Genomic DNA, 22,100 nt, shown 5'->3' with positions numbered 1-22,100 from the left:
TGCATCTACGATGACGTAATCACGCATTCGCCTTGATTCTATTCAATTTCTAGTAGTAGATTTTTACCGTAACAAAAAAATTCATTGCATGCGCGTTTTCGTTCTACTCTTCGGGATGATTTCGACGAGAAATGGGCGGACTAGAAGGTCCCTTTACTTGATTCAAAAGAGGAGGTGGGGGAGGCGGAAACAGAACGGGTATCGTCGTCTCTTGTCCGCTTACCTGCTCCGACGATGGCGGAGGAGGAGGAGGTGGAGGAGGCGACATCGGTGGCGGAGGCGGCAAAAACGTTTGCGCAGGGGGAGAAGGAGGTGGGGGGAAAATCTGTTGCAAGTCCTTCTCACTCAGTTGCAGTTGACTCGTTGGCAATGGCTGGCTCATAGACGTCGCCGGTTCATTTGATTGTGAAGGTGGTGGTGGTGGTGGAAATAGCGCCGGTAAAAGTGGCGGAGAAATCGGCCGTGCCGGTTGCGCGGGCGCTGGTGGCGGAGTTGGTGGCTTGCCGGATGCCTGAGAAACAGGAGGTGGAGGAGGAGTCGGTTGAGAAACTGGTTGAAACGACTGAGAAACCGGCGGCGGCGGCGGAGGTGGAGGTTGAGCTGCCTGAGTAACAGGCGGCGGTTGAGACGGCTGAGAAACCGGCGGTGGTGGAGGTTGAGCTGCTTGAGAAACAGGCGGCGGCTGAACTTCTGGCTGGGGAGCCTGTAGCGGTTGCAGCGGCGGAGAAACAGCTTCAGGTCCCCCTGACGTTTGAGACAAAGGCTGCGCAATCGGTTGAGTCGTTATACGTTCCCCGTCCTGATTATTCGCTTGTGAAACAGGCAGATGAAAAGGTTGGTGTGCCTGCAGTGGAGGAGGCGGAGGAAACGATCCAGAAGGCATCATGGGGTTCCCCGTTGGCGGAAAACTTTGATTACCACCCATAGGAGCCTGAAACGTCGGCTGAGCAGAACTCTGCCACGGCGTCGAAGTAGGATACGGTAACTCGGGTGCAGCGACGGGATAAGGCGGCGCAAACGAAGCAGCGGCACCAGGATAAGGAGGAGCCCCGTACGACGGATGTTGAAGACCTCCGTAAGGCAAAGGCGCTCCGTACGGTTGTGGTGGAGGAGGACCGTACGCATTTCCGCCGTATAAAGGTGCCGTAGGTGCCGCTGGGCCGTACAACGGAGGCTGATAATCGTACGATAGCTTCCGTAGCGGCTGTTGGCTCAATTTTCGTCTTTCCTCCATGCGTTTCGCCGCGGCGCTTCGCTTCGCCGATCGTTTCGGTTCGACGGCCCATTCGTCGCTACTCGCGTCGACTTCCGAAGCGCTCGCGTCGCGAGCGAAATCCGACGACGTGTCGGTATCGGTTATCGGCTTCTTTCGGCGTCCGCGATCCTTTTTTCGACGGCGACGACTCGATTCCGAGTCCGATTCAGCATCGTCGTCTGATCCACTTTTCTTTTTCTTTTCTTTCTCTTCGTCTCCGTCGATTTCTTCTTTTTCCTTCTCCTCTTCTTCTTCTTCGCTTGAATAGACTTTCTTTCCTTTTCGTCTGCCTTTCGCTGCGCCCTTTTTCCCCTTCGCTTTTCGCGCTGCCCCCTTCTTACCCTTTCCACTTTTCCCCTCTTTCTCCTTCTCCGCTTTTTCTTTCTCCTCCGCTTCTCTCTTCGCCGCCGCTTCCTCCGCCGCTTTTCGTTCCTCTTCCAATCGCGCCGCTTCAGCCTCAGCCGCAGCCGCAGCCTCAGCCGCTTCTTTCTCCTCCCTCTCCTTCTTCCTCTTCTTCTTCAGTAAATTCCTCATCCAAACCGGCTTCGCCTTATCCTCCTCAGGCTCCGAATCCTCTTCCTTGACCACAGGCAAAGCAGTCGCCCGAGCGACAGGCTTCAATTTCGCAGCTCCAATCGGTTCCGGAGCCGGCGGCGGCGGCGGCGGCGGCGCCGAAACCGACACCGCTTCTGACTTGGAAGTCTTCTTCAATTGAACGCCGACAAACGCCGCTTTCGGTTCGTGTTTCTCCTTCTCCTTTTCGAGCTCGGCAAAGACGCGCACACCTTCGCCAAAACCGCATATCGTCTTCAAATCGTCGCGCGACACTTCGTACATATCGGCGCCCGTGAAACCGATCAGTTTATCGACGCACGCGGCGCTGAAATTCTTCGCCTGCAACCACGCCTTCACCTCCTCGCGCGACGAATCGCGAAGAAGCGAAACGGACGCTTTCGTCCGCTCGAAAACTCCCGGACGCTCGTCGCCGGTCGCTCGTCGCAATCGCACGCGTTCATTTAACTCGTCTTGGAAGGCGTCGCCCGTTTTGCGAGCGCCGGCGACGTTTCGCGGCAAATCGTCGACGCTCACCTTACGCAATTTCGGACCGCGTTTGAGCGCTTCGAGAACGGATGAGAAGGGATCGTCGGAAACGGGCGGCGGAAGATTCGACGTCGTCGACGATTTCTTTAGTCGACCCGTCGCTCCTTCGATAGAGGCGAGGAGATTGTTACGGAGAGCTGATTCCGGAGGTGGGGGCCCCATGGGCGGCGGCGGCGGCGGCGGAGGTGGCGGCGGCGGTGGAGCAGCTCCGCCTGGCGGTGGAGGCGGCGGCGGCGGGGGCGGAGCTCCACCCGGAAGTGGAGGCGGCGGCGGCGGAGGTGGCGGGACGGATTGACCGGGTAGAGGTGGCGGCGGAGGCGGAGGTGGCGCTCCTGACGCCGGTTCTGGTGTCGGCGATCCTGGCGGCGATTCGGCGACGGGAGACAGTGCCGGTTCGATCAACGTGGGACGTCGTATGAGTTTTTTGCCGTCAGTGGAAGAAACCTACGTCGTTGATTATTATTGATTCATTTATTCATTTGTTCTTACGCTGTCTCGTGATCGCGATTTTTTCAATTTCGCTTCGGCTTGTTTCTTGAGGAAAAGCTTCTTTGGTACGAGTTCCCCCGACGGCGTTTGGATATAGATAATAGGATTCGTTTTCGGATTAGACGGCATGGACGGAGGCGGCGGCGGAGGGACCATAGGAGGTGCCGGAACGAGGCGACCGTCGTCAAGAAAAACAGCCGTCGAAGACTCGAGTTGCATGAGAAGATCGTCGGGATTTAAAATCGCTGGAGGAGCGCCTAGGGAGAGAGAGATAAACGGGGGAATATCTAACGCGTTTTCCTCTCTTACTTGGTGGTGGGACATTGGGTAGGGGAGGCGGAAGATTGCCTGAACGAAGTTCTTCTAAATAAACGGACGGAACGAATCCCTTTTCGCCGGCAATGTTTTTCACTCGCCACCAATTTCCACTGCTATCCAAAACCTGAACCAAGAATAAATTATTTTAAAAATAATATATTTTTTATTTTCTTACCTGAACTTTCTCGCCTTGATGGATCGTTAGCTCGCTTTCGTTTTGCTGCAAATAGTCGAATTTGACGCTGACAATTTTCGACGACGGTGACGGAAGCTTCTGATCTGGCATACTAGAAATAAAACGTATTTTAAACTTTGTCGTTTTGCGTTCGTTTCAACGTACAATAGAGTGTCCGTGTCGTATAAAATGTTGTGGTCTTGTTGAGGCAAAAAGAGCGAATCACTGCTATCGAGATTCAGGACTTGGACGAGCTTTCCGTCCGGCTGTTGAACAAGAATGGGTTGCTGGGTTCCTTCTACTAAATCAAGGATAGATTCCGACTCCAGCGACATGGGCGGAATCCCAAGCGATTCCAAATGCTACACGTAAAAAATAAATAAACGAATAATTATAGATTAATTTTCTTACCTCGGTTTTCGCAAACTCAATTTCCGCTTCTCGTTCATCGGTCGCTTGCTGCAACGCCGCGTCCGTCTTCTCCAAATTCCGTCGCTCCTTCTCCAAGGCCAACTTCGCCTCGGCGAGTTCTCGCTCCCGTTTCGTCTCCTCCAATTCTTTCCGTATCCGCTCCAACTCCGGATCCTTCACCTGCAACGGCGACGTCGACGCCGACGACGAAGAAATCGACGGTGCCGTCACCGCCGTCGTCGTCGGCGACGACGACGAAGCGTTTCCACGTCGATTTCTCTCCTTCGCCTGCTTCGCCATCATCGATAAAACGGCGTGCGGAACGTAGACGGCGTGCCGTCCACTTCCGCTCGAAGCGTCGTCGACGAGATCGCCGCCGGACGCGTCGCTTTCGTCGACGTACGCCGTTCCTCTACCCTGTCCGACGATGACGCGATCGCCGAGATCGTTCGGCGTGGAGCCGTCGGAGAAAACGGGCGAATAATAGGGCACGGGACGATTGGAGGGCCATTGTTCTCTAAGGGAGGCTTAGACTAGAGAGGGGCCCGTGTTTCTATAAGGAGATTCGTACCGGCTGATGTTCCATGCGTTTCCTAGTGAATGCCATAGTTCTGCTTGGTCAAAAGTGAGTTTTCCGTAAAGCGTATCTATCGCTTTTCTTGTGAGTAGAGGAGCTGCTACTTCCGCGGCAACATGATTGCTAAAAAGCACAGAAAACATACTATCAATACAAAGATTATATATATTTTATATACCCGCCGTTGCTGCTTATCATTTCGCTCAATAAATTGAAGAGGCCTTCGAGAAGGCCACTAGGTGAAGGGTCCGTCATGTTGTCGCCTATTTTTGCCTAAAGGAACGCTATACACGCGATTTTTCAAAAATGAATTCGCGTTACAATTAAATTAATTGCGAATTTTAGCTTCTGGTAAGCGGAAACGAATTCTTCTTCGCTTGGACCCTTCGCTTTTTCAATTAAAAATGCTTCTAAATATACATCGATTATTGAATTGTATAAATTTTATTGAAATTTGACTTGCCTTCGCCTGAACTAAACTTCTTCGTTTTCTTGTTCCCACGCCGTTCCTCCAATTCTTTATAGGAATCAGAAGCGGCGCGAATAAACCCGACAAACTCCTCTATATCATCCAGACAATGATTCAAAGTATCCTAAAAGAATAAACTCCTTATTATTATTATTATTATTATAACCCCTGAATTCTCTCCCCACCAAATCGCGCTGTATCTTCGCCACTCTGACCTCCCTAGCCGCTTCATTCACCTTCACAGCGGGCTCAGAACTAATAACGCTAACGTCATCGTCTCTCTGTTCCGCCTGGCGCCGTCTCCCGGCCGCCGGCTGTTGCTGAACGCGATTCCGACGCTCCAACGCCTCCACAATCGCTCGCGTTTTCCCCGGTTTCACTACAACCGGCGGCGAAGCGGAACGCGGCGGCGGCGGATTGGGCGGACCGTCCACTTCGTCGCGCGTAAATCCGAGCCGATTGGCTAACGAGTCCGCTTCGCCTCGAGGTGGACTCGACTTTTTATCGACGTGGGAATAGAGCGCTGAAGGCGGCGGCGGAGACGGCGATTTGTTCGTCTTTTTGAAGATACCGCCTCGACCTTCCCTTTTCTACATATAGATATCGACGTAATTAATTATATATTTATGTATTTTTTCCCTCCTCCTCCTTCTCACGTGTTTTTTCTGCTTCTTTTTCTCTTCTTCTGTTAATGTCTGAGCGAGGATGAAGCGCTTGACGGCTGTTATGACGTCATCGCGTATAGCGACGGAGGGATTGTCTTCGCATTGGAAGATCTGCGCTTGCGCGAATTTATCCGCGACGTTTTGCGTGACGAATATGAGAACGCTGTCGAAGTGTTCTTGGCCTTCGATGCACTCGCACCACGTGACGCTGCCGAGACTGTAGACGCCCACGTGATCCTAAAATATTTAAATAGTAATTTTATTTATTTATTTGTTTTAGTTATTTATTTAATTTTTTTGTTATTTCTTACGTTTGTTTCTGCGTCTCTTAGAAGAATGTCTCTTCCTGTGATGTTGAGCATCATCTCTTGGGTCCACAATTTTCCACGATTCCCCAAATCCTTTTTTTTGACATCGATATACTGCGTATCCATAGAAACAACTAAAAATTCTTACTCGGACTTTTTGAAATAATTCGGCTGCTGATAAATCCTGCTTGGATTCAAACGGTATAGATACCAAGTGCTAATAGAATAAAAAACCCTTCCTATGACCAAGAACTAAATCCTTTGGGAGAATAACACTGCACCTCAACGGGATACCGAATTTCGCTAATATCGTCTAAATTAGGTATCCGAGAACCCGGAGAATCATCAACTAAGGTTTTAATTTTTTTCAAATTTAATATATTCGTTATTATTTGATTTTTACCGTCAGCCAATCGGTCGCTGGAGAGCTGACGCGCCATGCTTGGTGTCGCCCCTGTCTGGGCCATCTGAGACAAAAAAAATATCAAAAAATCAATTCTAGGTAATTCTTTTTACAATTCTTGATGTTTCTGCAGCAATTTTTGCTACGTGGCCTTGACGTTCGCCCGCTGAACTCCTTCCAAAACTCAATTCACTTTGAATTAGGCCGTCAACTGATCCCGATTCATTGTTATTGTCATCTTCTTCGAACCAGTTGCGCTTCGACTTGCTACGATCCTACAAGGAGACCACGAAAATTAAAAACCAACTTTTTCAAACTTCGAATCTCACGGTTTGCGCTGAAGAACTCTTGTCTAAAAAATAAAATAAGATTCTAATATAAATTAATTAAGCGTATTTTTGTAGTACCTGAAATTCGATCGGATGGCCTGTATTCCCCGTATTGTTCCAATCCGTAATAATCCTCGGGTAGGCTCGACTGCGAAACGCGTCGACGGCCCTTCTTACTGCGAAAAAACAACGAATTTAACCGCCGGGAACTTTTTCACTTTCGCGCGCTTACCGATCGTGACCAGCGCACAGAAACACAATAAGAATCAAAGCTATGATGACAATTACGCCGGCTATCGATCCCACTAGAGCCGCCGATTCTAAAAACGACTCTAAATTTGGGTGGGGCCCCCTTTTCGTTCTCGCTCACCGGCGCCGCCCGATAACATGATCAGCGTTCGTTTAGCTTATCCGAAACGTTGCTTGGGAACGGTGCGCGGCGACGTCAACGTCTAACAATAATGAAAACGCTACGCGTGCCGCCTCTTCGAGAACCCCGCCCCCTCGTGTTTACTAAGACGTCTTTACGTAGTGAGAAGGTTTCTAATTTAGAAAGAAGGGGCGGTTCTATGGTCTCCTCCGTAGAAAACGTCGTATTTCTCTATGAAACTGCGTTCGCGTTCGACGATTTCGTTTCTGGGTCAGTGTCAATGCATGTGGGCTCTTCTCATTGTTTTCGACGTGAGAGAGAAGCGTGGGGGCGTTTCGCTCTCTCAAAACAAAATCGCGACGTCGTTTTTTCGATGCAAGCTGCGAAATGCACGTTTGATCGCGCCCCACCAGCGGCCCCATCTCAACGCGAGATAAACGGCGCGAATCTTTCTATTTTTCGCTCTGGTCGCGCCTCGGGGGGCGACTCAACGAGATTCGCGTTCGTTTTCAATGATACGTACCGGAAATAATGCCGAATTCAGCGTTCAGTCACTGCGTACGAGAGCGTTGACTAAGAACGACGTGCCGTCATCTCGCAGGCGGCTTTGGTCAAACGCATGCGCGTGGCCGACGCCCATGCGTTTTTTTTCGCACAACGCGCGCTAACCTTTCATTTGAACAATTAAAACCTGTCTTCGTTTTCTAAAATTTTAATTTTTTTATGTTCTTCGGCTATTTCGACTTCCAATTCCGCCACTCGTTCTCCTAATAGTCCACCGCGCGTTTTCCCGTGCGCCCAAGCTACGATCCACTCATCCCACGAGGCCACGTGTGAAACCACGTGGTCTTCAGAGTCATCGTTATAATAGAGCTCAAATGCTTTTCGTTTTCGCCACCGCTCTAGCCAATCGTAACCTAGCTGTCCGGCAAAGCCTAAAAATCCCCCGCCGACGGCCGTTACTATTTGGCTTCGAGCGCTTCGGAAGGAAAGCGCCGTCACTAGAAACCCCGTACAAACGCCCGAAATGACGCTAGCTTGGTGGGCGTGGTTCCAATCTCGAATTCGGTATCGAAAATTCGGCCGAGCGACGACGTGACGCAAACTTAGAAACATACCGCTCACAAGAGCAAAATTCGCGCCCACCGAAAGCGTGTAGAGAACGATGGGACGGCTTCTAGCAGCTGCATACGATGCGCCGACGAAAGCGCCTGTAACACCCGTTGCGACGACGTAAGGCGTCAATTCTCGTATCAGAAGAGGATTGGATTTGAGTAGCGAGTAGGCTAGGCCGCAGAAACCGCCTGCAACGGCCGCCCTTGCAAGCTGAACGTTCATTGAGTCCGGGACATCACCCGGACATGTTTTAGAACTTACGGCACGCGCATTACGTCACTAAAAGGAGTTGATTGATTTATGGGCACTTTCGTTCGACGCACGTTTTCCCATGTTCTTCATATTCTCGCTGCGAAATCCACATCTGCTGAAACGTTCCCTAAAAAATGGTACCAAAAGATAAAAGTTCCTCTTCCAGCCACGCCCCTTATTTTTACCAATGACGCTAAAACGGAGCCTCCAATCCACGAACTAAATCGCCGTTCAACAGACGTATTATTTGAAACGACTTTCATGGCTTTTATGGTCTGAGTAAGACATGGGAATAAATTTCAAGTCTACGCAGTCCCCCCTCCCTTTTTACTGGAGGCGTTCTCATTGTAAGTTCCCTCGTAAGACGATCAGTAAACCCGTTCAATAGCGTATTCCCTCCCGTGAGAATGACCCCACCGTAAATACCCTTACAATTCAAAATAACCGTAATAAATAATTAAAAAATTGATATATTTCTTACTGGTCTTATATCAATATCGCACATTCCAGCGCTTGTTGATGCTACTTGGGGAATTCCAAGGAGCCCAGTGCCATGGACACCCTAGATATTAACATTAGCGCGTTCTCCCTATCTTTTACGCGTGTCTTTCTCGCTTTGAGATTGACGTTCGTCGCGTTGAACAACGCCTCAGTGGGCTTGAATCGTTCGACGCCGAACGACGAATTGTAGCCGTTTGGAAAGTGATAGGAAGTGCCAAGTACGTTTACCATACTCCTACGAATCAGTGAAACTAGAATAATAATGATAATAATGAGTATTTACGTTTCGTCAAATGGACCATCGGCTACTTGACATATGGAACATTTAAAATCATGGACAGCCTCCTACGAGTTAATTAATATAGTACAGAACTATATACGGTATATATGTGCTCTATTACTTTGACTTTGAATGCGTGAAATGATCGCGTTACTTCTACCTCTTTACGCTTATACTTTGCCCGTTCGTTCTCCTTGACAATTTCCTATATAAAGTTCTATCACGTGATCTGCGCTATGGGGGATAGGCACACCCTAGAAGCAACTAAATACGACGGAACAATCTCCACTTGTTTCTCCTCAAACATCGTCCTAGTATCAATATAAGAACATTCTCTATAATTCCGATGACGTCACCTGCACTGAGCTGTGACAAAGTCTCCAGCGAGAGGAGTCCGAACAATAGCTAATGTCATATTATAATTAATTAAAAATTAATATTGAATATTTTATTACCTTGTTGCAAGACGTATCCATCGTGTACGGGAACTGCGGCGGTTTGAGTCGCCCCAGAATCGATAATCAGACCGGACGAGCGTCCATTAGCAAATCTATAATTTACACCACGTGACTTTGATTCACTTGCACATAGAATCAATACGCTGTTAAAACGGCTTGTTTGCATAGAAAGAACGCGGGTACGTTATATTGCTCAAACATGAGCTCAGTGAGTTTCTCGCGCTTTGGCCTCGTATTCCACTAAAGAGAACAAAGTCTCGCCTAAGAGAAGGAAAGGGAGGAAACATACCGATGCCTCTGACATCATAACCGGATGTTCCTTTGCGTCGCAGCGAAAATAACGCTTGTACACGTGACTCACCACTTCCCCAAAGATGTCCCAGTCTTCGACTGAATTTTACGCGTTTATCTAATTAGGTGATTCGTATTCGAATTCTACGCACTCATCCCGTCTTTAATGAAATTATTTAATTCGATTCCACCACGGGGAACGGACGTCGCCGCTTCCACCGAATATTTTTTGGCGCCGGATTCCGTAGACGCTTATTGCAAAAAAATTAAAATTATTTCCAATTAAAACTGGAAATTTGTTACCAAGGGAATCTTCCGTTTCCATGGGCTGACTCTGGGCTTGGAGTATTCCGATCGACGACGGGAAATCGACCTTAAATAGCGCAGATTCTACGTTTTTTCTCGTCGAGGGACTATGTTTGAGCTCGCCTTTGGCGTGTCTTCGCCTGCGTAGCCCGCTCGCGTGGAAAAGGAGCCGAAATCGAACACCAACGCTCCGACTTCGTCTTTTGGAGTAAGAAAAGGTTAGGAGCTTTGCAATGGATCCAATTTATCGACCCTACCGCCGCCGTAAACGCCGCCACTCATCGTTTTTCGACAGACAGTACGGGAATGAACGGCGACCCGGACGTCGATTAATCATCAACCCATTGAATTATATATAAACTGTTCGCTTGTCAAAAAAATCCGGGTGTTAGATCTAAAAAAGGTACGTCACAAAAGAGAAATCATATGCAGCGATTTACTTACAAAAATGAATGTATGTACACTAATACTAATCTACTCGCCATAAAAGCATGAAACCTGTCGACGAATAATCTGTTTCGTCGTTGTCGTCGTCCGTGCAATAGCCGCGAAGCCCATCACCAAAGCTAGCTAAATAGAAGTCCGTGTTCGACTGTCGCACAGTCGACAATCGACTGGGCTCGCTTCCGGGCGGAAAGAGGCACCAAGCCGTCGACGAGATCGGCACAAAAAACGTCACGTCGTTGCAGAATCCACTAAAAACGGTCGACACGTCGAGCGAACTGGGATCAGCGACGACGATAAACCCGGAAACGGTTCCAATATAAAGTCGACCGTTGAAACAGTGCAGAGCCGTCACGCGAACCAAATTCCCGTCGGCGCGTCGTTCGGCGAGCGCCACGCCGATGTCAATACTACCGACTATCTTACGAGTCGCCGCGTCGATTTTTCGCACGACGGCACTATTGGTGAGAACGCAAAAGACGAAGATCGTCGTCTCGACGGACGTCGATGCCATGTGCGAGACGATGATGCTAACGCGAGTCGATTCGCGTTTTCGTTTCTCCTCGTCGTCGACGACGTCGACGACGTCGCGAAGATCGAGCGTCTCGCAATCGAAAATGCGAATTTCGGCGAAATTCAAACCGCACCAAACGTCGTCGTCGACGAGCGCGACGCAACTAACGATACGATTCTCCACTTGGCGCGAGTCGATTAAATGAAGACGAGCGTCCGGCGACAATTCGTCGGCGTAGGCGACGACGCGACCGCGTCCCGTGCCGACGACGACTCGTTTCAAACGTTCGCTATGAACCATCGCCGTCACGGGATTCTTACCCATCGTCTCCTCGCACAACTCGACGCGCGAATCGCCGCCAATAACGCGTATGACCCCGGCTTCCGTCCCCACCCAAACGAGCCCGTGAACGGCGACAATCGATAGGATACACGACGACGCGACGGGGATTTCGTCTTGGGATAAATTTCGTCCCGCTTTGCTAACGACGACCATCTTACCGAGATTCGAATCGCCGCAGCAGATCCACAATTCCGTCACGGGCCCGTCGACGTCGCTACGCGGCGTATGTCTCTCGCTGTCGAGATACGAATCGACGGAACTTCGTAACGATTCCGACGGCGAGCCGGAGTCGGGCTTTCGCACGCAAACGCAACGAATGTCGGCGCCGTCGACGACGCGTACGCCGCCGACGAGACGAAGAAATTGATCGTCGCCGAGCGCTTCGACGATCGTCGTCGCCGCCGGACGTCGACGGGGATCTTGATCCCACGAGCGGAACATGAGTTCGCGGAGAAAAACTCGTTCGTCCATGTGCCGTACTTGCAGCGGCGGGCGTTTTCCGTCGACGTAGGCGCGATCGATTTCGTCCGGGGCGACGGTTTCCATGGGAAGGGTCGCGGTGACGAGTTCGTAGAGCATCATTCCGTAGGAGAAAACGTCGACTTTGTTGTCGTAAGGTTCGCGGCCTTGATAGCGAATGATCTCCGGTGCCATGAAGCCGGGCGTGCCGCCGAGGGCGCGGACGCGTCCGCCCGGCTGCGCGAAACGACATATGCCGAGATCGGAGAGTTTTACGTAGACGCCGTCCGTTGTCGCGTCGTCGGGAAATGGGAATTTCCATACGAGAACGTTGGCCGATTTCAAGTCGAGATAGATGACGCCGTTGGCGTGCAGATAAGCCAAGCCGCGCGCCACTTGCAGCGCGCTGTCGCGACTCGATTCGGCGTCGACGAGACGACCCGATTCGGCGTAACGATCGAGTATGCGATTGAGGGAGCCCAAGGGGGCGAGTTCCAAGACGACGGCGAGTTGTTTGATGCTGATTCCGAGCATTCGAACGACGTGATCGTGCTTGAGGATGCTTAGTTGCGAGAGTTCGTCGCGAACCGAGCGAATTGCGTCGGGGAAAAGAGCCGGGTTGATTTCTTTTCGGTTTGCGTCGTAGCCTCGGAAAACTTTCAGCGCGACGGAGATCGTTTCGCTGTGATCAAAAGCCTAAGGGAATGAGAGCTCGTATCCCCTCATTGGTTTAAGTTTCGTTACCCCTACAGCTTTCTGTACTTCTGTACCCTATTGACTGTTTAAGTTTCGTTACCTATACAGCTTTCTGTATAGGTAGACCTATACAGCTTTCTGTATAGGTAGACCTATACAGCTTTCTGTATAGGTAGACCTATACAACTTTCTGTATAGGTAGACTGTTTAAGTTTCGTTACCTATACAGCTTTCTGTATAGGTAGACCTATACAGCTTTCTGTATAGGTAGAAAGCTGTACGTAGACTGTTTAAGTTTCGTTACCTATACAGCTTTCTGTATAGGTAGACCTATACAGCTTTCTGTATAGGTAGACTGTTTAAGTTTCGTTACCTATACAGCTTTCTGTATAGGTAGAAAGCTGTACGTAGACTGTTTAAGTTTCGTTACCCCTACAGAAAACTGTTTAAGTTTCGTTACCCCTACAGAAAACTGTTTAAGTTTCGTTACCCCTACAGCTTTCTGTAGGGATAGCCTGTTACTAGTATTTACCCTGCCTGTCTTGCGAGTGAGTCTGCCTTCGTAAACGCTCGCAAATCCGCCTTCACCGATTAATTTATCACGAGTCAAATTCTGCGATTCGATGATCTGCTCCTGCGGCAAATCGCCAAACACCTAAAACCCCCCGAAATTAAACAACGAATTAATTAAACAAATCTCAACGTACGGCATCCGGCACGATTTTTATAAGAGGAATATTCCCGTGTTCCACGCACGGTATCGTGTCGTCGTCGACGGCTCGTTGAACGCACTGCTTGAAATCGAAAACGCAAAACGTGATGGGATGAGAAACGCGTCCTTCGGCCGTCTCCAGCTGACTCAAACCGGCGCGCAGACACTCGGGGCACAACGACATGCAATCGTACTCGCGACGAAGCCCGTGGAACCAATCCTCGAGAAGAAAATTCACGCGTTCGAGACAGCGCGTGAATAGGCGAGCGGCGAGCGGCTCCGGTCGACTAGAAATCCCATAGGAACCCGACAAAGAACTAAAGAGACTCGACGGATCGGACGAAGCGAAGGACGACTCTTTATCGATTGTGACGAAATCGCCGGAGTCGTTCGGTTCGACGACGGAATAGGTCATGTTTTTTCCGTCGTGATATAGGGAGACGCTGTCGACGACGCGCTTATGGGACGACGGGAGACGGCGTTCGGGTCGCGCTTGCGAGGCGGCGATAATTTCGCTCGGACGACTGGCGACCCAGATTTGAATACCAACGTTGCGATTCGACGCGTAGGGTCGATACGTAGGCTCACCGTCATTGCTGTCAAATAGCATCATTTGGACGAGTTTGGTGTCGGCGAATTTGCGGTGGGCGAAGAGGCGGTCGCGGATTTCGGCGACGCGCGCGACGGGACGATTTTTCCAGCGCAGTTCGGCGCCCGTTTTCCACGCGAACCATTTGACGTCGTTGGCTGCGTCGAAGGCGACGTCGCTCATTCCGTCGGCGGCGTCGACGAGAAGCCGCACGAGATTCTTATCGCCAATGAGACGGGATATGAGACGCGGCCACAAGCCAATGGGAACGTATTTGAGACCGTAGTGACGATGTAGGGGAAGCTAAAAGACGATTTTTTCACGAAATTCTAAGTGGGTTTTCTTACGTACTCTTAGGGAATTGACGAGTCGGTCGTTCTTCTCTCTGTGAACGTCGTCGCGGACGGCGGGAAGTCGCGACGGAACGAGAAGTCGATTCTTGTCGAGTTGAACGGCAACTTCGAATTTATCCAGCAAATCCAAATAGCATCGGTTCATACTGAGAGGAAACTGACGTCTCGTGAAAATCAGCCGAAAATTCTCCATATCCAATATACCTAAGGAAAGAAAATCTAAAAAAGGCTAAGATATGATCATCGTTTCCTTAACCTTCCGGAGAAATCCAACGATTGACTTCTTCCACGGTGATAATGTGCGCTAGCATGTCGCAGAGCCATTGAGGACTTAGGAAATAATAGTTGGCCAGGCTACCGTCAGTGAAGTGAAGGAGAATGCCTTAGAGACGAATCCACATTGAAAAGGGAGAGAAAAAAAATGAGGGATTCTACCGTTTTCGTGAAGAAAATCGACAGCGGCGTTGACTTCGTCTTCGACGTCTTTATCAACGAAAGATACGTGATCGTCAGAAAGAATTTTATCTCTACAGTAGAGATTCGTTTAATAAGTCGTAGGGGCGGAGAGAAGGGGACGGTTACTTGAATTCGGCTTTCGTGAGTACAGGAACCTCGCCGGACCTCAACATCTGCACTTTAACGTCCGTTACTCTCTCCTCAATCTGAATGTATCCAGCTGGCACGTGTTGATCCAATAGCAAGCGAGGTTCGCCCGTTTTTCCAATCCTTGCACCTTGACCTTATCAAAAAAAAAATTGATAAAGAATGTTTTTGTTCTTGATTATCTTACCGGCGAATTCGCGAAGACCCGACGCCGTTTCAAAGATCTTTTTTCTCAGTTCACCGATATGTTTATCGTTGTTTAGCGCGTTGACGAAACACACGCCGTAGATGATCGGAAAACCGGCTTGGATCATGCCGACTTCGCCGTATCGCTCCCGAATCTCCGCGCGATACTTCCGCAGTCTCTCGTTCCGCTCTTTCTCCGGCACGTAGTCGAGAAACGTGCCGACAATAATGACGGCAGACGACGGAGCGCGAGACTAAAAATCAAACTCAAAACGCGTCGAAAAAGGAAAAAAATGAATTAATTTACTTCGATATTTCGTAGCCATTGTCCTAGTCCTTCGATACCACCCATTTCGTCAGCGAGACTCCAAACAACAAGATAAAGAGATCGTCGCGAGAGAAAAATCTGATGAGTCGCATGATATTCTTCCTGGCCTCCAAAATCCCATATCATAAACGTAATCAACGTATTCCGATGAAAGATGCTACTACGACGACCAAGAGTCCACTCAACGATATCAATACCGACAGTGGACATGGTTCTCTTCGTCGCAGATACAATTTCGTTATTAAATGCGCCGTCAGAATCGCTTTTCTGGCCCTCCTTCGTCAACTGTCCCATCAGCGTCGTCTTACCCTTGTTATGAGAACCGACTAGCATCAATTTAAGACGACGATACGGCATCGCTCTTTGACGAAAAAATTTCAAAAAGAATTATCGTTACTTATTTATTTTTCTTACTGTTTAAGTTTTTGCCATAGAAACTCGACTATCACTTTCGTTCCTTTCTTCACGATATCCGGCGGCGGATCGACGAGCGGCAAATCGTCGACATTCAAATCCCACAAATCCTTAAGCCGACCCATTTCCAAGGGAAGTCCAACGATCTTCCGATTCCCACTCAAATCGAGACCAAAAAGCTTAAAAAGCTTACAAACGGACGTCGGAACTTCGCGCAACTTATTCTCCTTCAAATGCAAACGCTTCAAAATCGGACAAAAAACGAGCGGCGACGCGGAAGCCGCCGTCGCCGTCGCCGCCGTCGTCTCCGTATCGCCACCTCGATCCTCCGGCATCATAGTCCGCAGCGTCGTATTTCGCTCGTCGACGGGCGCCACCAATTCGGGAAACGACAAGCAGAAATTCTCCGTTTTCAAACGATTATTTCTCAACGACAAAGTGCGCAAATCGTCGAGGACTTTGTGCTGACGATGTTCGCACGGTTTATTCTTCGAGACGCTTCGAAGAGCGACGCCCGGTTCGACGGATTCCATTTCGGGAATGACGGCGGAACGGGGACACGGCGAAACGGGCGACGAAATCGTCTTACAAATAAACTCCTCAATGTGATTCCCATCTAGAATGAGTTCTTTGAGCGTCGACGGAAAGCCGTGCGGCACGGCGACGGCGACGATTTGGTTATTTGATGCTTTGAGTTTTTCGAGACGCGGTGCGAGACAGGGGAGTTCGTCGGGAAGAGCGCGTAGTTGATTGGACGAAACGTCGAGAAATGTTAAATCGACGCGTCGTCCTCCAAAAGGACGACGATTCGTAATGAGGAGAGGACGACAGAGGGCGCTGCCGACGTTGTAGCGCTGCGTGCGACGAACGGGATCGGAGGAAAGACGCGATGACGATCGACGACGCGTTGCGCCGATGCCGCTCGAGCTACGTCCGGGAGTCGAGCGACCTGATACGTTGACCGTTTCCGGGGCGACGAGAGCGGTCGGTAATTCAACGATGGAATTGTTGTTAATTTGGAGACGTTGGAGAGATGGAGTGAGCCAAATGTCGGGCGAGAGTTCGCGGATTTTATTATGAGATGCGTCGATTCCTGTTAGACGTTTGAGATGAAGGAGTGGGGTCGGTAAGGCGACGAGACGATTACGCGAAACGTCAATGAATTCGAGTTTCTCGCATCGCCAATCGTCGTTCGGCAGGGCGACGAGCCGATTTTCGGACGCGTGGAATTCTCGCAAGTCGGTCAAACGAAATATTTCCGTCGGTAGTTCATCGATATTGTTCTTACTGACGTCGAGAATCGCCAAACGACGACAATCGTTTTCATTGACGACCGTCTCCAGGCAACCGGCGTCGAACGCGCGCATCTTCAACTGATTCCAATAGACGCCGATTTCCGCTTCGCGCTGACGCGTGACGCCCGTGCGCGCGAGAATGGCGCGCACAATGTCCCAATGCCCTCGGCGCTGAGCAGCGCCCAGCGCCGCGCCGTCGCGATCCTCAGCGCCGAACTTCATGAGCAATCGAACCGTATCCAAGTGACCTTCGCCTGCCGCTTCGACGAGCGGCGTAACAGCTTCCCCGTCGACCATGGTCACCGTGGCAACGTCCGCCCCCGCTTCTAACAGTAATTCAGCTATGGCCGTGTGACCGCCCGCGGCGGCGGCGTGGAGAGCCGTGCGACCGCCGCACGTCGCTATTTTCACGTCGACGCCTTTGCCTTGGTGTAGGAAGAGATTGACGATGTCGAAGCAGCCGTTTTCGGCTGCTACGTAGAGAGGCGTCTCGCCGAGATCGTTGCGCTCGTTGATAATAAGAACCGATGAGAGAATGTGAATGGATCGACCGGAATCGGCGGTCGGTTTTCCTATCCAATCGCCCGATTTCATGATGTCGAGTATGGAGTCGTTTGGATTGACTTTCAGTATCGCTTTGCCTTGGAGAAGAAGCTTGGCGATGTATCTGTGATCGTGTCGCGCGGCGAGGTGAAGAGCGACTTCGCCGTTGCGCGATTTCGACGTCGCCAAATAGGGAAAATAGATCAATAATAGATTGATAATTTCTAAATGACCGCCGTTCTGACAGGCAGCGTGAAGCGGCGTTTCCTTAGTTAGATGATGCGCTTCGACGACGCGAAGATCACATTCATTGATAAGATAAGAAACAATGGGGTAATGACCAGCATACGCAGATCTAGATAAGAATAGAGAGACATTGTTATTATTTGTAGCCTATGTGTGTCTCTTACAGATACAAAAGGTTTGTTCCGTCGTGAAAACGAATCGACGGCGATACGTCATCCGAATCAGCCACAATCGACTTAATCAAATTAAGGTCGCCGTTCAAGCACGCTTGTTTAAGTTCTAATTTAATTAATTGCATATTTTCAAATTGAAATTTTTTCTAATTACTGACCCGCTTTACGACGCGTCTCCTCTTCTTTCTTCGCCTTCAACCAGCGCCTCTCGGCTTCATCCAAATATTCCTTGCAGCCTTTCATATTCTGATAGGCGGCCATCGCTTTCGGCGTCAAATTCGTCCCGTCCGTCCGTTGAAACAGGTCGGCGCCGTTACAGACGAGCAATTCGACGCATGCTAGGGAGCCGCTACGAGCGGCAAAGTGCAACGGTGTCTAGAACAAAAGTTCACGTGGACAAAACGCCCATTTCTTCCCAAACGAACTAACCGCGTTCGACTCCTTCGACGCTTTAGCGTTCGGATTGCCTAGACGAGTGATCTACATCGAGGAATTGTCTATTTTTCTGCTAACCTCCGTGCTGCAAGAGCACTTTGAGGCATTCGGCTCGGCTTTTGATCGCTGCGTAGTGAACGAGATGACGTCCGTCCGAATCTTCGGCGTTCGCGAGCTGTGCGTCGTGTTCTAGGCGAGCGCGAAGCTCGTCGTGCATGCCGCGCTGTATTAGCGACTGGAGCACGCGGAATGACGCCATTTTCGCGTGTGGGGGCTTCGATCGCGCGCGCGCACGCGCAAATCTAGAGAATCCGCATGGATGATATTTTTTAGCGACGTCAGACTGTACCTCGGTTAGTTAAAATTGGGAAAAAGCATTGAAAGTACCGTACCACAAAAGGACTTGCAAAAAAAAAGAGAAAATTAAAAACGTAGAGTGGTACAACAAAAAAAATGAATGCAAGTCATTTTCCTGAAGAGTTACTTACAATAGGTCAGAGCTAGAGTGCTCGACAAAGCTTAAAATTAGTCCTCGGTAAATTGGCCTTGCGATAATAGTGCAGCAACTCCCTGAGACTTCGAAAATTGACCCCCACCTGCAGTGAATACCCCATCTCATTGAAAGTAACCTTAAAATGCCTCGGCTTTCCATCCGACGAAACCGTCAGCACTTTCTCGGATCCCGCATTCCTGCTATCGCGTAGCAAATAGACCCCAATTTGCCCCAATCGTTGCACCAACCGTTCCGCCTCCTCGCGACTCACCGACTGAATCGCCGACGGCGGCATGACGTCATGAAACGTACCGGTCGGACTCATCGCTTTTTCCGGCTCAACGTACTGATCCTCGGGACCCGATCCCGCCCTATCGTCCTCATAGTCGTCGTCCTCATCGCCTTTGGGTGGCAAAGCGGGCGGCGAAACCTTCGACGTCACAACGCGCGGTTTCGGAATCGGTTTCGGCGGCGGAACAGGCGAGGAGGGACTCGGACCGGACCGATAAGGACCGGGCTGTTTCGGCGGCGGTATAACCGCTTCCGGGAACATTCTAACGGCACCTGCAGGCTTACGAGTGGGAACCCGTTTCATGGGAGAATTCGTTTTCTTGGCGGGGCGAGGCGGTCGTCGAACGTCGTCCTCCAACTCCAAATAATCGTCCGCCGAATCGTCGGAGTCCGGTTTGGAAGCGAGGCGAGACGAAGCGGTTGGCGGAAGAGGCGGCGGACCGCGATCTAACGTAGACTGTTTCCATGACGACGACGGCGGCACGTTTCCCGCCAATAACGGCGATCCCACGTCCTCTTCGATGGGCGGCGGCAACGGCAACGGTGCCGCTTCCCTCGAAACTCTACGCGACACCGATCGCGGAAGAACGGGCGGCGCTGGTCCTGTTGACGCGTCGAAAGGACTCGAATCGTCGCGGGGAATGTCATAGACGTCGTTATCGTCGCTTCCGCTCGATTGGTCGAACGTCGACGGGGGTCGTTTGCTTGTCGCCGGTTCGCAAAATTCCGCTATGTCTTCCGTGATTTTTTGCATCCACGTTTCCATTTCGTGTTGAGCGGAAGCGGCGAAGAACCACGTGCGTTTCGATTGTTCCTTATTGACTAATTTGTACGCCCAGGGAAATTGACGCACTTCCGTAGTCGTAGCGCGTTCGACGCGGTAATTATAAAGGGAAAATTGGCCCTTAGCGCGCTGGGAAGTGTCCTGTTCGAAATAATACATACAGCCGTTTTTGAGCACGTGATAGCGCTGTTTCCAATTTTTCACTTTGGCTCCTAATTTTTTCAGCCAACCGCTATGACGACATTTGTCGTGCAAGAGTGCCTGCGCGGAAATGTTGAGTAGCGGCTCGCATTTGCCGTCCATGACGACGCGACGACGCGCCGACGTGATAAGGGTGCTCGATTGGGCGGGGCCCCCGATAAGGCCCTCGACGGCGCGTTTGATTTCTTGCTGCTGGATCATGCTCGTGATGTGGAGTTGGGTTATGAGAAAGTTGTTGTCGACGTAGGAGAGGTGGCGGCCTTCGATTTCGGCTCGACGAAAAGCGATTTGGTATTGGCCGAGGTTCACGTAGTTGAGCCAGTTGCAGACATCGTCCGTCGTCCACGAGTTAAAGTCCGTCGCTTGCATTTTTTTCGATGTTTTTGGGTGGGGAGGTGCTGCGAAACGGTTTCGAAAGGGGGTCCCTGCGGCTGCGGATTCCCGATTGGCGGATAAACGAGCGTGGGAATCTCGCTGTCCGATGAAGCCGATGAGCTCGAAGGCGAGCGCAAAGCGAATTCGAAGAGTTTTCGATATGCGCGATGCCCGGATAGCCGCGTGAGCGAGAAAATCTATAATGCATCTACCGATAATCGAAATGAAACCGTTGAAGAAGAGGAAAGGCGTCAATGCACGAGTCATTTTTCGATCGCAATCTTGAACTTGAGGCGCTATTATAATTGCATCATTTTTTTGCTAAAAATAATTTGCTGACTATGTAATACCGGTATTGAATTTGACGCTACACGTAATTAGTAATACAGCCAACCAATGACTTAGTAGATTAGCAGTTTTGGGTACACTTTCGCTGACCGTTTAGTTTCCCTACTACAAAAAGATTTAAATGAATTGAATAATGGATTATGCTCTCACGTACACCCAATAGAAGGCCACGATCGAGACAATGAGCAGCCCTGTGCCTCCCAGGGTTCCCAACACAACTCCAACAATTTTTCCAGCAGTAAAACCGCCGAATGGAGCAATTGTAATCAGGCCAGTAGCTGTCGTTGTCGATTGAAAATTCAAAACGGAAAATCCAAAGTCTTGTAATTGCTTGATGGCCTTTGCTGTAGAGAGTCCCTGAATGATAGTGTCACGAGGAACGGCTGCACCTTCGATGCCGCTTAGAACGTAGAATGCAACGCTCAGACCACCGCCTTCAGATGTCACACTCACAATGACTACTTTATCCTTAGTCAAAGTCGCTAATCGTCTGGAAAGGACACCACTTTCAGTACTATAAAATCCTAGTCCACTGCTTACTGACCTGGCACGGTTTGAAGCAAAACAGGCTGCCCCTATGCTGTCACAGTATTCAGATATTGCGAGGGCAACAGCCTCTCGAAACAGGCTCTCGTCAAACTACATAAATCAGTAGATGCGTTTGCTCTGATTTGCCTCAGTCGCCTGTACCTCCGCCACAGTGGAAATCTGAAGTACAATAACGACTAGCCTGTTCTCTGGGTAAGTGGGCTGAGCTATATAGATCATGAGTAGCCTTTGCAACCCCGGCCTGTTTTCTTTACCGTCACAACTGCGTCCGTCAGGATTGAGAGAGTAGCCGGCTCTGCAGTCGCACAAATAGTCTCCCCACGTATTGTTGCACAGCTGTTGGCAATTGTCGAGAGACGCTTGGCATTCATCAACGTCTAAGTTTACATAGTTACCACCTTGTATCAACATAGGGCTGACCTACCCTTGCAGGTTCTTTCCTCCTCGCTCAACTGAAATCCAGGTCCACACAGGCAAGTTTCGACTTTGTTTACAAGGATACAGCCATAGGAACAATTTTTCAGAGCTAATGATTGACACTCTTCCACTAGAAAAAATGACAGATAAGTATTACATTGGATTAATCGGTAGTAGAAGTGGGCAGGGTAGGGTAAGGTAGGGGGAAAATAATCGGAAAAGCATTGGAGACTTTC

The 22,100-nt window shown here is 50.1% G+C and overlaps 5 protein-coding genes across 6 annotated transcripts; all 5 read right to left on the bottom strand.

Moving 5' to 3' along the window:
• Positions 1-22: 22 nt before the first annotated feature.
• LOC136198410 (uncharacterized) lies at positions 23-7,505 on the bottom strand. Its single transcript, XM_065988344.1, has 22 exons — positions 7,394-7,505; positions 6,871-6,952; positions 6,733-6,820; positions 6,579-6,676; positions 6,501-6,523; positions 6,285-6,446; positions 6,172-6,235; positions 6,050-6,117; positions 5,917-5,985; positions 5,772-5,861; positions 5,452-5,697; positions 4,981-5,385; positions 4,790-4,919; positions 4,648-4,736; positions 4,505-4,599; positions 4,321-4,449; positions 3,750-4,266; positions 3,504-3,700; positions 3,339-3,450; positions 3,155-3,287; positions 2,846-3,102; positions 23-2,800 (listed from the first exon to the last, which is right to left on the bottom strand). The coding sequence occupies exons 2-22, from the start codon at positions 6,887-6,889 to the stop codon at positions 104-106; spliced, it is 5,688 nt and encodes a 1,895-aa protein (XP_065844416.1). The 5' UTR covers positions 6,890-6,952; positions 7,394-7,505; the 3' UTR covers positions 23-103.
• A 698-nt stretch (positions 7,506-8,203) lies between these two features.
• On the bottom strand, positions 8,204-10,468 carry LOC136198415 (actin-like protein 6A). Its single transcript, XM_065988349.1, has 16 exons — positions 10,332-10,468; positions 10,198-10,274; positions 10,072-10,141; positions 9,921-10,019; positions 9,767-9,867; positions 9,620-9,717; positions 9,475-9,569; positions 9,376-9,424; positions 9,273-9,330; positions 9,141-9,224; positions 9,023-9,084; positions 8,854-8,974; positions 8,720-8,800; positions 8,570-8,665; positions 8,424-8,513; positions 8,204-8,365 (listed from the first exon to the last, which is right to left on the bottom strand). Exons 1-16 carry the CDS (start codon positions 10,354-10,356, stop codon positions 8,285-8,287), a joined length of 1,287 nt encoding a protein of 428 aa, XP_065844421.1. The 5' UTR covers positions 10,357-10,468; the 3' UTR covers positions 8,204-8,284.
• On the bottom strand, positions 10,342-18,678 carry LOC136198409 (leucine-rich repeat serine/threonine-protein kinase 1-like). Its single transcript, XM_065988343.1, has 15 exons — positions 18,485-18,678; positions 18,401-18,438; positions 18,130-18,346; positions 17,963-18,077; positions 15,715-17,907; positions 15,280-15,661; positions 14,974-15,226; positions 14,766-14,922; positions 14,619-14,710; positions 14,440-14,565; positions 14,182-14,387; positions 13,237-14,133; positions 13,062-13,184; positions 10,519-12,529; positions 10,342-10,468 (listed from the first exon to the last, which is right to left on the bottom strand). The coding sequence occupies exons 1-14, from the start codon at positions 18,663-18,665 to the stop codon at positions 10,544-10,546; spliced, it is 6,966 nt and encodes a 2,321-aa protein (XP_065844415.1). The 5' UTR covers positions 18,666-18,678; the 3' UTR covers positions 10,342-10,468; positions 10,519-10,543.
• Positions 18,679-18,760: 82 nt separating this feature from the next.
• On the bottom strand, positions 18,761-20,709 carry LOC136198414 (SH3 domain-binding protein 2-like). The gene has a single exon (XM_065988348.1). The coding sequence runs from the start codon at positions 20,542-20,544 to the stop codon at positions 18,907-18,909; it is 1,638 nt and encodes a 545-aa protein (XP_065844420.1). The 5' UTR covers positions 20,545-20,709; the 3' UTR covers positions 18,761-18,906.
• Positions 20,710-20,865: 156 nt separating this feature from the next.
• Positions 20,866-21,955, bottom strand: LOC136198502 (uncharacterized). Of its 2 annotated transcripts, XM_065988466.1 has the most exons (5): positions 21,702-21,955; positions 21,589-21,653; positions 21,443-21,537; positions 21,053-21,388; positions 20,866-21,003 (listed from the first exon to the last, which is right to left on the bottom strand). In XM_065988466.1, the coding sequence occupies exons 1-5, from the start codon at positions 21,856-21,858 to the stop codon at positions 20,952-20,954; spliced, it is 705 nt and encodes a 234-aa protein (XP_065844538.1). In that variant the 5' UTR covers positions 21,859-21,955; the 3' UTR covers positions 20,866-20,951. The 2 variants fall into 2 exon arrangements, with proteins under 2 accessions (XP_065844538.1, XP_065844537.1); XM_065988465.1 differs by having other exon boundaries at positions 21,589-21,955.
• Between the last annotated feature and the right edge of the window lie 145 nt (positions 21,956-22,100).

The sequence above is a fragment of the Oscarella lobularis genome, chromosome 19 (genome assembly GCF_947507565.1).
Source record: "Oscarella lobularis chromosome 19, ooOscLobu1.1, whole genome shotgun sequence".
In the NCBI taxonomy this organism is placed as follows: domain Eukaryota; kingdom Metazoa; phylum Porifera; class Homoscleromorpha; order Homosclerophorida; family Oscarellidae; genus Oscarella; species Oscarella lobularis.
The sequence above is the reverse complement of the archived record's forward strand: the minus strand, read 5'-3'. Positions and strand labels throughout refer to the sequence as shown.